Here is an 18,011-nt window from a genome sequence, read left to right as displayed (position 1 = left end):
TGTAAAGCTACTTCTGCTGGCGGTTATAGCTTGTCCCCATCTTTAGGAGTGTAATACCTCTTGGGCGACTCCATGAAATTCTAGCGCTATCTGCAGCAGGTTCTGGCGAAACTCTAACTGGCTTGCCTGCCGATAACAGACATCGCTGAGCCGCTGCTGCAAACTCTTCAGCTCTACCAAATCTTCTTCATCCCCAGCATTTAAGAGGGCTGCAATCTGCTGATTCAGCTCAACGTACACAGCAAACCATTCCTGCAATAAGGAAAAGGAAATAAGCCTCCCATGAGAAAAAGACGTGTTCTATCAAAACTACAACATAAGTCAAATACTACAGATCAAACATCAAGAACGTGTTCATCACAAAATACAGAAAATATTAAAGCAGCAAAATAAGAATTGAACCTAATTAATCAAAATAAATTATTAAAATGCTGCAGGATTACAACTGTCAGGATTAGAGTTGAGCAAAGATTTGCAGGAACCTGGTCGGGTGGCCACGTCGGTAGTCCGTGGCTTCTGGACCAAACCTCTTACCTGCCGGCATCCCCAGCTCTTCTTTTGATGAATCGTCCAGGTGAGATGGAGCCTCCTTGTGTTGCGCCACAACAATGACATCTACTAAACTACTTATATTAATTATCTAAATCTCTTAATTTATACACCAAGGTTCCATTAAAAAAAAATCTAATTTGTTCTACTTAAAAGACGCAGGTGAATGAAGTTTCCAAAAATAGCGAATATTCTCACCGGATGCCTCAAAATATATATATTTTTTAGTCCAGCTAAATATTGCATCAGAAAAAGCTAAATATGGTAGACGCGTTTCAGACCATGATTGCTCTATATGAGTAAATACTGAAACGCGTCACACATGGTTCCCTTTTATTTAAATTTAACAAACAGGATACTTTTTGATATATCTGGAGTCAGAATTTTTGAAAAGTTATGGCTAGAAAAATTTTCAGGACATACACACACAGCAACCAATTGGGCTGACCAAGATTGTTAGTCTGCTTCATCCCATTAGGGATATTAAGCAGTGCCCCATGAAACTGTGCCCTATTACAGCATGTTTCAAACCCAGACACCTTGAGTTTTTTCATTGTAGGGTATGTTAAAGAAATAAGAACCATAAAGGGTATGTTCACACTAGGCATTTTTTTGTGTTTTTTATGCAAATTTTCAACTGTGTTTTACAGTACCAGCAAAGACTGAGATTTCAGAAATCTCATGCACATACATTGTTCTTTTTGTCAGCAAGAATTTTGTGCTTTGCATGTTTTTTTTTCATAATAGAGCATGTCACTTCTTTCAGTGTTTTTCATCCATTGAAAGTAATGGGTGATGAAAAATATAGGTTTTTCACCATCAGGCTTGCTGCGTTTTTAGTGAAAAAAAAGCAAGTACAGCAGTATGTGAAACTCATTCATGTTTGTGATTTTCCCAAGTTTACCATATTGTCTTGGTCACCTGAGATGGCAGTTAGGATTAGTACAATTTAATTAAACTAGTGATGCGTACAAAGTAAACATTGGCTGACCACGTACTGTTCAATCTCACACCTTGGTGAACCAATGATTACTTTTTAGGCATTACTAATTTAATTAAACTGTACTAATCCAAACAGTGGCTGACAAAGGTGTGAAATTCAATGCCTGAGCAACTCAATAGCAGACCAAAGTGTGAAAGTAAGTAAATGCACTGCCACTGGTGACCTGTGATTATGTGGTGGCAGCAAACTGAACATTGGGATCTGAAAAACGCACCAAAACCTGCGTTTTTGCTGCAGCTTCTTTCCTGCCAAGAGATCAGGTTTTGTTGCAGAAAAAAAAAGCTGAAAAAACACCCCACCAGTTCTGGAAGCAATGACATCCTGTGCAGCAGTCACGTGACTGCTGCAGCCGATCAATTGCATGTACAGCCAGTGATCGCCAAGGCCGATGAAGAGGTCACGTGACTGATGGGCAGAATGTCATCTATGCAGGACTGTGGGGTAGATAGGGGTGGAAATCTGTAGTGTGGTGACACTTTATTGGTTGGAGATTAAATGGGAGGTAGAAATGTTTATTTCTACATTTTTTTAGAGAGAACATTTCCAACTGTTTGGAACTTTTAGAAATGACAAAAAAATATATAAATATATATATATAAACTAGATGGTGGCCCGATTCTAATGCATCGGGTATTCTAGAATAGGTATGCGGCCGACCGGGCGCAATTAGCAGAGCGGTGTTTAAATTTTGCGCCAAAATCGCTGATTGGTCGCGTTCGGCAACCGCGACCAATTAGCAAAGCGGTGTTTAAATTTGGCGGCAATATTGGTGATTGGTCGCGGGCGGCGGCCGCGACCAATCAGCGAACCGTGTTAGTGAGGACTGGAGAGCATGTTTAAATTTGGCACCAAAATCGCAGATTAGTCACGACCAATCAGCAGAGCGGTGTTTAAATTTGGCGCCAATACTGCTGATTGGTTGAGGCCGCCGGCCGCGACCAATCAGCGATTTTGGTGCAAAATTTAAACAACGCTCTGCTGATTGGTCGCGGCCGTCAGCCGCTCATCTCCCGGCTGCATCTCCGTCCCGCAGATGGGTCCGGCGGTCGGGTTCCTTCTGCTGTTGCCGGCCGGGAGATGTGCGCCTCGCGGCGCTCATCTCCCGGCTGCATCGCCGCTCAGCTCTGTCCCGCAGATGAGCCGCTAACGGCCGCCATCTTTTTTCAGAAATCCCGCGGCGCTGATTGGCCGCTGCCGGACCAATGAGCGACGCGGGATTTCCTCGACAGACAGACGGGATAAGACGATTATATATATAGATAAAATATATAAATAAAAATAAAAAGCATAAAAGCCTTTGACAAGGACTGCTCACCCTAGAACTATATCTATTAAAACCAATGTACCAATGTATTGCCAATGATGAGGAGCAGTTCCTAATTCTCTCCTCTGTTCACTTTGGACAAGATATAGGCTCCATTATTGGCCCCTGGATTTATTGCTAGTGCATTCAATAACTTCTGAACAAGTTCCCTGTCTGCATTGAACACCATTAAGCCCCTTCTGTTTATCTGGTTGTAAATAGCTCCTCTAATGAGTTCCTGGCCGTTATCTCCGCTATATTTAGTGAGCGGAGCGCAGGCAGTGACCCGGCAGGAGCTCCAGCTATTCTATTAATGATGAGTATCCGAGCCGGTAATAATAGAATCTCGTGACGGAGGAGTTGTCAGCACTGAGATAATGTCAAAAATAGAGAGATAGGCGTGTGCACTAACGACTGTAAACCACGAGCTCAGCGTCGGCGAAACATTCCCTACTGTTACTGATTAAAACATAATCATTTGGAGAAAAATGGAATAACCATAAAAGGCAAATAGGGTCTTATCCGAGACACGGTGGGGAGACCAAAAGCGATGGTACGCACCTAGTAAGGGTTGTGTATCCACAACTGCCGAAAAGCTCAAGGCTGCTGCAGACCCACGGCTTGGAAAAGGGAAAAGGAATGTAAGGGTTAATCTGCGCTGCCGGTGTAGTAGAATGGAAGAGGAGAACAATAGCCAGGAATGCAGTAAATTAGTCAACGCGTTTCGAAGTTCCAGACCACAGTGATTTGTCCTGATGAAGAAGTTTGGAACTTCGAAACGCGTTGACTAATTTACTGCATTCCTGGCTATTGTTCTCCTCTTCCATTCTACTACACCGGCAGCGCAGATTAACCCTTACAATCCTTTTATTGATTAAAACAAGACTCCTGTGCCCAGGGAGGGCAAGATATATTTTTTTACTTTTTTTCATCTTTCCATTTTGAAAGTTGAAACTTTTTTTTTTCACGAGGACCTATTTTTTGTTGTGTCTGTTGAGGACACAGTTTTGGGGTAAATAAGTTGCTCGACTTTTATACATTTTTTTTGTGGAGGGGTAGAAAAAAAAGCCACCGTTTTTACAGATCTCACAGGAAGGTACAAATGGCATAAATACCTATTATTCTGCGGGTCACTAAAGTGATGTTGATATTAAGTTTATTTTTTTTTTTTTCAGTGTTCACAGCAACAGATTAATTTATTGCAGGACTTGTTACAGTATTTGCTTTCACTGTTTTCCCTACAGTACAGGACTTAAGAGAAAAAGTGCTTTCTTTTTTTACATTTTCCTAAAACCTTTATTGAACTTTATTTTAAATCTACTTTCACTAGGTTAATGATGGCTTAGATAAAACACTGCAGTATTTCTGCATTATGGTGTTCTATGTCTTTCTGTGTAAAAGGCTTCACCAGATTTCACAATTTAAACTGCATACCATTATTTAAGCGATCTCTTGGACCTGATGAGGCGGGTGCATTTACTTTGAAAATACATGTCACAATGGCTATTCGATTCTGTTTGACAGTTTTTTCACCTAATATGCAAATTAACTTCTTTTTTTTTATTCCAGTTCTAGCTGGAGTCGTAAAATGATAACTTTCATGAGGATTGTACGTACAGTCATTCGGAAATGGAATTTCAAAGTAACTACACTAGCCTTGTCAGGTTTAAGGGGAACCTGTCACCAGAAAAAATGCTGTTAAACTGCAGATTTGCGGTTAATCTGCAGGTTAACAGCGTCATTATGCTGCCCGGCGCCTGCACGCAGCGAGGAGAAAATTAACTTTATTCTCCCGCCAGAATTCAGATTTAATCCTAGGGGCGGGTGCGTGGCCGGTTCAGTCACCGCTCTGAGTATACAGAGCGGCTGCTGTAACTGCGCCCCCGGCCATGACTGACAAATGAGACCCAATGTGACTGATTCCGAATGCTTGAGGGGAGAATAAAGTTTATTTTGTCCCCGCTGCATTCAGATGCATGCAGGCGCCGGGCAGCATAATAACACTGTTAACCTGCAGATTAACCCCATATCTTCAGCTTAACAGCATTATTTCTGGTGACAGGTTCCCTTTGAGAGATCTTTTTAATAAATTATGCAGTTTGCATTGCGATAGTCTAAAAGGCTTCTAATGGGCTTCCGAATCGGTCAGACCTGGGGGCCAAGGTTAGGCCCCCTGATCACCGTCACAGCTCATCAGTAGGCTGTGATTACATTGTGGAGGGTTGCAACAGGGTGACAGTGGGAACACCTTACATCCATTTAACCCATTAAGGCCATTCACACAAGCTACAACTTCCTTTCAAATGCAGCCTCTAGGGTAAAGACCTGATAAGTCTGGAGTAGAGATAGTCTGATTCTAGCGATAAACACTTACTGGGCTGCTAGCTGTAGTTTAGCTAAAATCACTGTTTTATCAGCAGGAGATTTTACTGAGAGGACTAGTAAACCTGCTGCCATGCAGTCCTCCAAATTCAAGTGCGCTGTATAACACCGCCCCCACCGATTGGCAATTTTCTGCCTATGAACAGTGTACACAGAAAGTTGCCAATCAGTGGTGTGAGCGGGTTGATACCGAGATCAGTATTCAGAGAACTGCTAGATTTGTAGTAGATAAAACTGTGATTTTATCAAAGCTGCAGCAAGCAGCCCAGTAAGTGACACATCGCTGGAATCAGGGTCTCTGCCCCTACATCATGCTGCTCTCAGACGATGCAGCAGAAACCTGCTGACAGATTTCCTTTAAATAACATACAGGGCAATGTGACAGTACATGATGTATATAACATAATAAAACATCTTGGCATACCCACACTTACACTGTGCTGACTCTCAATCTCTTCGTGCTTCTGCTGTAAAGCCTGAGAAGCTCGGATAGAGTCACCGATCCCCCACTGTGTTCTCAGCTGTTCTGATCCGGGTCCTTCCAGCCAGTTTACAACCTGCAATGAAGACAGTTGTCATCGACTCTGAATTATTTAGAGGAAGGAGCTGGATAATGCACGCAGGGAAAAGAGACGGAAAATGCATATTCAAGCATACAAAACACAATATTACATCCGGAGGATACAAAAGGCTCAGAAAACTATAGGGCTGCAGGCCTCCCGGGGGTCCAAACAGTAAAAGAAAAGTCACCAGGCTCCAAAATCTAGCGAAGAATTCCGGATTGATTCACCTGGTATGTGATATTTGCTCGCCCATGACAGAATCGGGTACAAAGGGTAAATGGAACAATTTTCTCTGCCTATACAATAAAGGGTGTAGTTAAACTTCAAAGAGGACCTGTCACTTACCATCAAATTTATTTTGGTGTAAATTTTGTTCTCCAGAATCTGGTGATGTTTTTCTTTTGTTCCTGCACCTTTCTGCTCCTGAGATATGGCCTCCTCTTGGATGTTTGCAAACTTATTCTTGTTAGCAAAGTGGGCGCCTTTATCAGGATCACGCCCACTTGGCTTTTAAAGTAAAAAGAGAAAAAAAAAAAAGAAAGAAAATGCCACATTCAGGAGAATAGCAGCATTTACACCAGGAAGAAAAAAATGACATGTTTATGGCAAGTGACAAGTCCTCTTTAGGTGGGTCCAGAAACTCTGAAATCATTCTTAAGAAGAAAAATAAAATATGATGGCTCCCTTCAGGCTGGAAACAGGAACTTCCCAGAGGAATAAATGCAGTACAATCAATGCAGTATTCAACAAAACAGGTTAAAAAAAAAAGTGAACACCCCTGCCTTGTTTCTCCCGAATCTTAAGAATTATGTAAGGGGAATGAATTTTTTAAAAAATCCTAAACTTTACAGCGGTTATTCCATCCCATGAAATATTATACAACTAACAATGAACTAAAATAACAAAAGGAGACATCCTCAACTGTTGTGGTGATGTGGGGCATCCATAAAGCGGAAGTCAAAGTGGCCTAAAGCGATGGCCGCAACAGCCACCTGCCCTGGCACCCCCTGAGCAAGCGATTGGGAACAAAGCGAAACGCGCGTTGGGGAGCATGGTCTGTGGGACTCTGCATGTTGCACCCTATTATGGGTATGACTGTACACTAGTGCGCTGGTACTGTACCTTACATTGTCCTGAGTGCCTTATATTATTGTAAACAATCAATGTAGCCATAATGAGCTGAGCTACATAAAAAGATTTAGTGTATATACTGGGCAATGAGTTGTTAGTCTTATATGTTTTTATAATAAGACACATTTGCATGTGTTGACATTACAGAACACTGATTGGTGGATGCTGTGTTATCAGCTGTGTATAGAGGTATTATCTGTCATTGTAATCCTGCCTCTGGTGATAAGGAGCCTGCTGAAAACTCTTCCATTTTTTTTTTTTTTTAAATCTGATTTAAACAATAGGTTATTTTCTGAAGACCGCTTCTCTTAAAACCAGCACAATTATTTACCAGTGATCACATATAACTAGTTCTACTGTAGCAATCAGCAGTGCCGCTCTCTTACCTGCATAACCTTCTGCTGGATTTCGTCCAGCTGCGTGCGTTTGCTCCGCTGCCTGCACACTTCTTGGTAACGAGTATATTGTTCTCGGAGGGAATCAAGAAGTTTCATAACCTGAGGCTGAGCCAGAAGTTCATCGTCCATAGGGGACCACGCCACACCTCCCTCTGAACCATTAAAGCGCCGCTGCTGAAGTTCAGATAGCAACTCATGACCTTTACATGATAAAAAAAAAATTGTAGCAGTGAAAAAAAAAAAAAGTAAAAAAATATATTGTCAAAACAACCAGATATTTTCTTTTCACACAGACATGCCACTCTTTGCACTAAGCCTTAGATGTTGTTTTAGGATTTGTATTTTCCAACAGCAGATCCGGCAGATACAGTGCAGCTAAACCTAGGAGAGGCCTGAATAAAGTACATGGGCCAGTTCAGACATGAAGGATTTTCAGTGTGGATTCCGCAGCGGACATTCACAGCAAATCCATAATACAACACGGGTGGATGATGTTTTGATGTTTTTGTTCATTGTGACCTAAAAATCCGAATTTGCATTGTAGCGCCCCGAGGATTCGGCCGCTACAGAGGTATTGCACCTCAACCAGAGGTGTGATATCCCACTCCCGGGTAAGGATGGAGTGTGGACCAGGGCTCGGTTAGCTGCGTGCATCACACACACCCCATTTCCGGGGGACAGCTCAACGGTGCTCCCATTAGACAGAAATGCAGGCACGACAGATCATGTCCCTGGCTGGAGTGGGGAGGGGGGTGGAATACCCAGTGATGTAGGAGCAGAAGGGGACGGTTTCTGGGTATAGGTAGGAGCCCATTGGTTGCAAGTCACCTGGGCTCATATACTAGGGGAGGGTATATAAGGTGGGCACCATCTTAGTTCTGGGTGAGTTCAGACAGGAGGAGAAGAGAGAGAAGGAGTTCAGCCAGAGAGGGCTGACAGGGAGCTGTGGCTCAGTCTGGGCCCAGCTACACGAGGCAGGCCTAGAAGAAGGCCAGAGCCAGCAGAGAGGACAGATACAGAAAGGAACAGAAACAGAAAGGAACAGCAGAGAAAGAGAAGTACCCAAAGTGTAGAAGGGCCCAGAGACACGAAAGCAGAAGGAACCCTAAGGACCCAGGAGATTGCGGGTGACGGGTTGGCAGAACAGGGTACCGGATCCCAAGTTGGTGGAGGCGACTAATCCTCAGCCAAGGACCGGCGGTCGTGACCATTTACTGGTGCGACCCCTCACTACACCTACTAGGAAGGCACACCACACAGGGTCAGGGAAGTGGGCATCCAGTCCTCCCAGGAGAAGACCCGAGGCAGCTGGACAGAAGTAGTGTCACTGGTGGGGCACGGCTGCCGAAAGGATAGAAGGGAGTCCTGTGCCACACTCCGGAATTGCCTGGGGGTTGATCGAGCCCCCTGCCTGGTGGACGCAGCACGGCTCGGGCGGTCCTATCTGTGCACAAGTGACCTGGATGAGAACTGTGAGTAAAGAACCTGAACTGCAACACCTTGTCTCTGTGCTTTCTCACCGCGTCAGCACTACTAGTACTGGGACGCCCTGCACCACCACCACCATCATCATCTCTCTACACTGCCCTGAGGCTATACTCCTCCCGTGGGGAGTTGTACTACACTCTGCTGCACCCACAACACCAGCCTCAGCGGTCTGCCCTGCAGCGGCGGTTCATCCGGACCGCAATCCACGGGTGGCGTAGTCTGACATTAATCATAAAAACCACATAAATAGACTGCCACTGGTTTGACCACCCTGAGCCACAGGACCGGGTCGCCGCCACGGTGACTACAACCGCCAGCATCCCACAAAAGGGTCGGTTCCGGGTTCCCCACGCGGCCCAGGGGGGTGCGTCAGCATATTTTGTAAAAAAAAAAAAATAATAATAATTTTCAACAGATCCCAAGAAGATCATTGAGGTCCAGGAGGCTTCTATTTGGATTCACTCAAGGAGTCATCTCTTTCCTTTATTGGGGAACTTCTATGGGGGTTCTTCACTTTGTGAAACAGACTCTCTGATCCAGCGCATCAATGCTCAGGGATCCCCAACCAGTGACTCGAGGGCCACTTATGGCTTGCGGACCCATGATGTGTGGCTCATGGCTGTCTGGCAGGTTGGCACCAGGGTCTAGCACACAGCTATGAAGTGCAGGTCTCCAGAGGGTGACTTTTGTGAGCAGACCCAGACAGAACTGTGGATGTGGATCTGCAAATACTGGCAATGCGGCTGGAGAGACAAATCAAGTGCTAAGCTGGACATAAGTTGATACTGCCAGAAAGAGGGGGTGCTTGAAGTTGGATGTGTTAGAATGGTGGGAATGCTTGATGCAAGAACACCGTATGCGGGTAAGATGGGAACCCCTGGAATCAAGTATAGAGCCTTGGTGTGATTTCTGTGGAAAGTTTTGGCTGTCATTATGCCGATAATGGAGGCTCTGGTGTCACTACTGTTAGGGAGGTGAGAGTTGGGGTGGAGAAGGATGGGTGCATCAAGATGTGGCACGCGACCCTCTCTCAGAGGTGGTTTGCGGCTCGCGACCCTCTCTCAGAGGTGGTTTGCGGCTCGCGACCCTCTCTCAGAGGTGGTTTGCGGCTCGCGACCCTCTCTCAGAGGTGGTTTGCGGCTCGCGACCCTCTCTCAGAGGTGGTTTGCGGCTCGCGACCCTCTCTCAGAGGTGGATTGCGGCTCGCGACCCTCTCTCAGAGGTGGATTGCGGCTCGCGACCCTCTCTCAGAGGTGGATTGCGGCTCGCGACCCTCTCTCAGAGGTGGATTGCGGCTCGCGACCCTCTCTCAGAGGTGGATTGCGGCTCGCGACCCTCTCTCAGAGGTGGATTGCGGCTCGCGACCCTCTCTCAGAGGTGGATTGCGGCTCGCGACCCTCTCTCAGAGGTGGATTGCGGCTCGCGACCCTCTCTCAGAGGTGGATTGCGGCTCGCGACCCTCTCTCAGAGGTGGATTGCGGCTCGCGACCCTCTCTCAGAGGTGGATTGCGGCTCGCGACCCTCTCTCAGAGGTGGATTGCGGCTCGCGACCCTCTCTCAGAGGTGGATTGCGGCTCGCGACCCTCTCTCAGAGGTGGATTGCGGCTCGCGACCCTATCCATTTCCTTATGTCAATACCCATATCATGCACATAAAATTGCACGTTATTCCTCTTCCTCCAGCGATTAGACAACTTCTCTTCAATATAATGTGGCTAATAAGAGCCAACGAGCTTTTATGACCCCCTACTGAGGTGGAAATCTTAAGACTCACCTATCATCTCTGATATCAATTACTCTGTTCCCATTCATCTCAGCAGCTGACATCATTATCTCCAGTGATTTCTGGATGAAACCCCAAACTATCAGCGACTCGCTGGACCCCATAAACATCAATAGATATGTAATTACATGATGAGTGTCCAAACTATTAAATACTGCATGATTTACTGCTAAAATTCAGGTGTGGTGAAATTAAAAAAGATGGTCAATTGGTGAAAAAAATATAAATATATATTTTTCATAGCATTTAGAGAAAGCAGCACGGCATGTAATTAGTGATGAGCGGCTCGGATGATTTAGCATCATTGTAGCGAAGGCAATCTGCTGTTCCGCTACTTATTTACAACCCCATCATTGGCACGTCTATTCTTTTTGGGTCTGGAGACCTGAGAAGCATTATGATGCCATTACTGGAGATGTTGTGGCATCATTCCCAGCTGTCGGTTCCTTATTTTCCAGAAATAAAAAATAGAGTTTGCGACGATGGTTTGGTCCAAGTCTTTCCGCCATAGTTGGGACGCTAAATACACTTGGCTAAAAAAACGTTCATGGCTGCGTTCACACTACAAGACAGGTTCCCCACTGGTCTCTTTGCTTCCTCTTCTGGTGGGGACAGCGCATGATCGCTGCAGCCAATCACTGAACACATTGGTCATGCACTGCCCCGCCGGAAAAAAAAAACTAGACAAATTGGGTACTCAAAAAGCTGTGGCAGTGGTGTGTGAGTATAATCCTTTCTAGGCCACGCTGGAACAAGAGAGTTTATGCCAAGGATTTCCAGACGACCAATTTTACAGGCAAGACTCGGTGCTTCTAAATATCAGCCCCATATTTTTTGACATACCGCAATGTGTAGTCACCCCTATATTGAAAGCTGATGAAGACCAACGCCGAAACGTGCGTCGGGGTGGGTGCCACATTGCTCAGAGTCCCTCTACCAGTAACTAACCACCATACCATTATTCTATTTTCCTTTCTGCATCTACTTAAGGCATATAACTGAACCACATATGATGTCATAATCTTACTCTATTTCGTACATGTTTGCTGCATATTCTTTGATTGCACAATGCAAGATACAATGACAACAATTATAAATTGATCCGTACTTATTAGATTTACCTCTTATGGGATCCTCATTTTATATTTTTAATCATGTGATACCATATCGTATGTGCGCCACTTCCTTGTTGTATGTTTGTTATCTTCATGATACTCAATAAAATAAACAATTTTAATCTTACACTTTGATTCTAGACCTTCTGGGCGTTTTTTCCTTGCTTTTTCTCTGTATCCACATATGATGATTAGTCTAAACTCCATACGGAGCAGCCATGAGGAATTCAGCTGCCGATCAGCACAAAGCGGATGCAGCAAAGCTTAGACACAAGCAGCAGTAAATATAGAACCTTTAGTCATTCTTACCCGTCATGTAGACGTAAATTCTCTTCATTTATTTCTGGCTCTGGGAATTGTGAGCAGGGATGTCAGACCTAATGTTTTCCCTTGATGGGGAGAAGTGTCCTTGTCATGTTTTCCTAATCCTTCCATACATTGTGGAGCTACCGTAGCTTCAGACAGTGACAGGTCTGTAGAGCCGGGCACGCACGCAGGATTTTGTACCTTTAACTTTGTTAAAATGATTTCACATCTGATTTCATCCTCAGTATTCTGGATACACAGAACAAACGCAGAAACTGGAGCAGCGGTGGAGAGCCGATGCCGGGTGCTATCGAATTTTACTTTAAAATACAAGAATCATTTGGGGGTCCACTTTTCTAAAAGCAAAAACTCTTTAAATGCAGCGGAAATTTCCAATGCAGGGCTTTGGTTAAAGGAGTATTTTCATTTCAGACACTCAATCTACCATAGAGAGAATGGAGAATATTTCTGGTCAAGGCCGTATAATGAAATCATGGAGCCCAATAGCAATAGTCCTAGTTACCACCCCCCCCCCCCACAAAAAGAAAAAACATTCGGAGGAGTAGGCCGGGTCATGGTGCATAGGAGTGGTCAAAGAAGGTCACAGCTCTCAACTTTTCAAGACAAGCATTGCAGCACGGAAGCAGCAATTGTGCCTACGCGTTCTCACCCACTACGATACCCCTTTCATGGCCCCTATAGTGTATGTGTATGTGTAAGGGGGGAGACCGGGGTGTAAGTACTTTCAGAACAAGGGATCCGTAACCGCCGGGGCCGTGCCTCTTGTTGCAGGGGGAAGACAGACTGCGAGACAGGAGTCAGGTGACAGGGAAGCTGGGGGTGTGTCCAGAGAGAGAGCTGAGGAGTCAGGTGACCGGGGAGCTGAGCTCGTGTCTAGGAAGAGGGTGGAAAAAGGAGTCTTTGCTCGGGAAAAGCGGCAGTGGACAGTGGGAATCAAGCCCGACTAGAGGGAGAAGAGACGCAGGATCCCTGGAGCCGAGTAAGTGAGGTGCAGTGTTATGGACTAGGGTCTCAGTGGGTCAAAGCGGAGACCGCCCGCTGCCGCCAGAAGACGGAGCATTGTTTAGGCGGGGAAGCCGGAAGAAAGAAACACCAGCACCAGCCGGCAACTGCCTTGTGAGGAGCAAAAGTCAGCTAAGTGTAAAAACTGCCGATTACAACCGTGTCGACTCTGCTTCATCTAGCCCAACTGTGGATTGTCAGTTATAGCATATTACCTGCTACTTCCCTTGTTGTCCCCATATTTCCCCTGTTACTCCCTGCGTGGAGATTGACCCTGTTACAGTAAATCCCACTTGTTTATTAACCCTGTACTGGCTGCTCTGTGTTTCTGTGTCACTGCATCTAAAGTACCTGTGTTACATATGATTTCCCCAATAATGTCCCCCCACATACAGCAAGATACCACATGGTATATACCCCCACACAAATTGCTCCTACAGTATCATCCACATGCACAGTATGATGCCCACACATTATGATGCAGCCACAGTGCTCCCAACACACTATAAAAAAAAAACCATAGCAACCCAACACAGTATGATGCCTCCAGAGTGATCCCAACACAGTATAATACACCCCACAAACAAAATATAATGGCCCCCACAAACACACGGCATCATGGTCCCCCCCCACACACACACACATGGCATCATGGCCCCCATACACACACGGCATCATGGCGCCCCCCCCCCACACACACGGCATCATGGCGCCCCCCCACCACACACACGCATGGCATCATAGCGCCCCCCACACACACACGCATGGCATCATTGCCCTCACACACACACATGGCATCATGGCCACACACACACACACACACACACGGCATTATGGCCCCCCACATACACACGGCACCACACACACGGCACCATGGCCCCACACACACACACACGGCACCATGGCCCCCACACACACACACGGCATCATGCGCCCCCCACACACACACACGGCACCATGGCCCCCCCCCACACACACACACACGGCATCATGGCGCCCCCCCACCACACACACACACACGTCATCATGGCCCCACACACACACACGGAACCATGCCCCCCCCCCCCCCCAGACACAGGGCATCATGGCCCCCATACACACAGGGCATCATGGCCCCCCCACACACGGCACCATGCGCCCCCCCCCACAGACACAGGGCATCATGGCCACCATACACACACGGCATCATGGCCCCCCCCCACACACACAGCATCATGGCACCTCCCCCACCACACACACAGACACACTGCATCATGGCGCCCACCTCCCCCCCACCCCCACACGCATGGCATCATGGCACCCCCCCCCCACACACACACACGCACGCCATCATTGCCCTCACACACACACACGACACCATGCCCCCCCCCCCACGGCATCATGCTGTCATGCCCGCCCCCCCCCCCCACACACACATGCGCAAGGCATCATGCCCCCCCCCCCCCCCACGCGCACATGACATCATGGCCAACCCCTACCCCTCACACACACGGCATAATGGCCTCCACACACACACACGGCATCATCCCCACACACACACACACACGGCACCATGGCCCCCCCCACACACACACACAGCATAATGGCCTCCACACACACACACGGCATCATCCCCACACACACACACACACGGCACCATGGCCCCCCCCACACACACGGCATCATGCGCCCCCCCCCCCCCCCAAACACACACACGGCATCATGGCCCCCATACACACACGGCACCATGCGCCCCCCCCCCCACAGACACAGGGCATCATGGCCCCCATACACACAGGGCATCATGGCCCCCATACACACAGGGCATCATGGCCCCCATACACACACGGCGTCATGGCCCCCATACACACACGGCGTCATGGCCCCCCCACACACACGGCACCATGCGCCCCCCCACACACACACAGACACAGGGCATCATGGCCCCCATACACACACGGCATCATGGCCCCCACACACACACGGCATCATAGCGCCCCCCCCACCACACACACGCCATCATGGCGCCCCCCACACACACACGCATGGCATCATGTTGCCCCCCCACACACACACATGGCATCATGGCGCCCCCCCCCCACACACACACGCATGCACGCCATCATTGCCTCACACACACACGGCATCATGCACCCCCAAACCCCCCACCCCACACACACACACACGGCATCATGCGCCCCCCCACACACATACAGCATCATGGCGCGCACACACACACACACACACACACACACACACACAGCATCATGGCCCCCACACACGCACGGCATCATGGCCTCCCCACATAAGCACACGGCATCATGGCCTCCACACACACACGGCATCATGGGCCCCCCAACACACCCACATGGCATCATGACCCCCCCACACACAAGGCATCATGGCTTCCCCTACACACACACACACGGCATCATGGCACACACACGGCATCATGGCACACATACAAACGGTATCATGACCTTCACACACAACATAGTATGATGTCATCCAAAGACCCCAACACGCGGTATCATGGCCCCATACAGTACACAAAAACATTATGATGGCCTTCACACACGTTTCATAGCCCCACAGCCCTCTTCACCATTTTTCCTTCCCCATTGTTTCCTGCTCTCCCATTAGAATAGCCCCACACAGTATGATGGCACTGTGCAGACAGAGGCTCTGTTCAGCAGGCGCAGTCTAGTGATGTCAGTGTGCCTGCTGCCTGTGCATCCTACTGTATTTTGTTTCTTATATTGGGAGTAAAATCGCAAAACAAGTTTTATGTGTGTTAAAGGGACTGTCAGCAAACAATGACTGTTCACACCAAGTACAGACGCTCAATTTAATGCACCTTTCCACCTACTTGCTTTCAATCTATCTCGGCCTTTCTCTGACTCTATAAAGCCAGAGCTGTCAATCAAAATAGAGGGAAAAGGGGAGAGGGTGGGGCAGAGATATATGGAAAACAAGTAGGTGGGATGGTGCACTGAACTGTCTGGCCACACCAAGGGTGCACCGAGTGCCTTTACTTCGTGTGAACAATCATTCTGTACAGACTGAGTCCCAATAATGTCAGCTCCTCAATTGCTACCATGCAGATCAGAACAGGTGATAGCTCACTGATCTGTGAGGGGCTCTAAAAAGTCTTACTGGAGTGGAGCTTAATCCGAACAGTCCTATAGAGAATGAATGAAGTGGTCACGTGTATACGCGGCCACCGCTCCAATCCATGGAGCATTTTCAAGCCTAGTTCCCGAAATCAATGTGGGTCCCAGGGGATGAACCTTCAGTGATCACAAAGTTATCACCTATTCTGTGGATTGGTGAGAACTTCCAATATTGGGAATAACCCTTTAATTATATGAACCAATGTGTGCCCCCCCTTACCATGGTTGAAATTTTATTATAGGGACTGTCCACTACAAGACCCCTTATAATGGAACCAGTGGGCTGCATACATTAAAAAAATAAAAAAAACAATTCCAGACTTATTTCCCGGACTGGCGTCACTTGGTTCAGGGATGAGAACAGAGGAGCATCACTGGTCCAGGAGGTAAGTAAAAAAAATAATTCACTTTTATAGCACGCTGGGGTCAATACAAGTTGTCCTGTAGCGGACAACCCCTTTAAGGACGCATTTCTTTTCATACATACTTAGTACATTATTGAACATGCCAACGAAAGCCTTATCAGGCTGCATGTCACATCACAACCACAGGGTGGCCATGAAATAGCATAAACATCACCCAGCAGAGCACCTCACAATCATGATTTTTTGTTTTCTTCCCAAAACAGAAAATCTCCTACCATTCATCTAGTGATATACTGAGCCAAGAGGAAAGGTAAGGAAGGATTATTGAACATGCCAGCAAAAGCCTCAACAGGCTGCACCTCACATCACAACCACAGGGTGGCCATGAAATAACAAACGTCTCCCAGCAGAGCAGGACACAATCGTGATTTTTTTTTTTCTCCCCAAAACGGAAAACCTCCTACAGTTCATCTCGTGATATGTTAAGCCAAAAGGGAAGGTAAGGAAGGATGTATTTGTACAGCTCATTTTTATAGTTAAACACATCTTACCTGTTTGTAGAACCGTTTCTGGATCAACAGAGGGAAGGTAATTGAAATCCATTGACCTTGAGAGGAAAAGGAAAAATGGATTTTTATCGCTTCCAATGCATATATAACGTATTCTAATTTCAGTATGTTACACTGACACAATAGTAATCCATCAGAGAAGCAAACTTTAGGTAATTTTCATATTTTACTTAAACTGGTCCCTCGACAGGTAGAAGTAATGTACTTCGCCCAGCAGTGCGCCTGGGTGGGAAGCAAACTCCCAGACAGTGTATACTGGCAGAATATTGAAGACGTCTAATGCTGTGGTCATAAAAGTCACCATTTAAAGTAAGAGAAGAAATCTTTACGTCATAAGAAAAATAAGTAGAAAAAAAAAGGATAAATGTTTGAAAGGATTTTCCAGGACTTTTTTTTTTTTTTTTTTTTAACTAAGGGCCTAAAAACTAACAGGCAGGTAGGTGCTAACAAAGGTAACCACCTGCCTGATCTACCCGGCGCCAGCTTGACCGCTCCTGCCGACAATTCAACTGCTCCACGTCAAGAGAGCGGCTCTTCCTCTTTCGGGCTGCTCTGATGACGGCGCGTGACGGTTGACTTACTACAGGGTATATGGTCATTTTGTTTTTTTTCTTGGGTTTTATCTTGGAGGGAAGTTACATATAAAAGTTTCTGATGATATAAAACTTTCTTAGTGGACTTGATCTGAGTTTTAGAGAAAAAAAATCATCATGTGCGAGTTCATTGTCCATCATTTCTGGCTTCTAACTTCTCCGATAAGAAAAATATTATGGGGACAATACAAAACGCTAGATCTTTTATTTTTGCAGGCTACAGGCGCAGCGGTGATCAAAGATGGAGCTCCACATTAAGTCCGCCATTATTTAGAGAAGTCGAAGCCCC

The 18,011-nt window shown here is 46.7% G+C and overlaps 1 protein-coding gene and 1 long non-coding RNA gene across 5 annotated transcripts in view; one reads left to right on the top strand and one right to left on the bottom strand.

The window, feature by feature from the left end:
• Nucleotides 1-18,011, bottom strand: part of SESTD1 (SEC14 and spectrin domain containing 1) — a 141,076-nt gene that overhangs the window by 21,394 nt on the left and 101,671 nt on the right. Inside the window, exons 8-12 of one of the 4 annotated variants that reach the window (XM_073646804.1) lie at nt 17,112-17,167; nt 7,318-7,529; nt 6,146-6,307; nt 5,666-5,794; nt 58-252 (exon numbers count right to left, since the gene is read on the bottom strand). In XM_073646804.1, coding sequence (XP_073502905.1) covers nt 58-252; nt 5,666-5,794; nt 6,146-6,307; nt 7,318-7,529; nt 17,112-17,167 — 754 coding nt within the window. The remainder of the gene's footprint in view (nt 1-57; nt 253-5,665; nt 5,795-6,145; nt 6,308-7,317; nt 7,530-17,111; nt 17,168-18,011) is intronic. The other 3 variants (XM_073646805.1, XM_073646806.1, XM_073646807.1) reach the window with 3 other exon arrangements.
• On the top strand, nt 12,724-17,439 carry LOC141161676 (uncharacterized). The gene is made up of 4 exons (XR_012250672.1): nt 12,724-13,020; nt 16,438-16,581; nt 16,824-17,059; nt 17,320-17,439. It is a non-coding gene; the product is annotated as an uncharacterized lncRNA (long non-coding RNA).

Source organism: Phyllobates terribilis, unplaced genomic scaffold (assembly GCF_046119375.1).
Source record: "Phyllobates terribilis strain yellow unplaced genomic scaffold, ASM4611937v1 Scaffold_9__5_contigs__length_417890890, whole genome shotgun sequence".
Taxonomy (NCBI): Eukaryota; Metazoa; Chordata; class Amphibia; order Anura; family Dendrobatidae; genus Phyllobates; species Phyllobates terribilis.
Note: the sequence above shows the minus strand (reverse complement) of the source record. Positions and strands in the feature narration are given on the sequence as shown.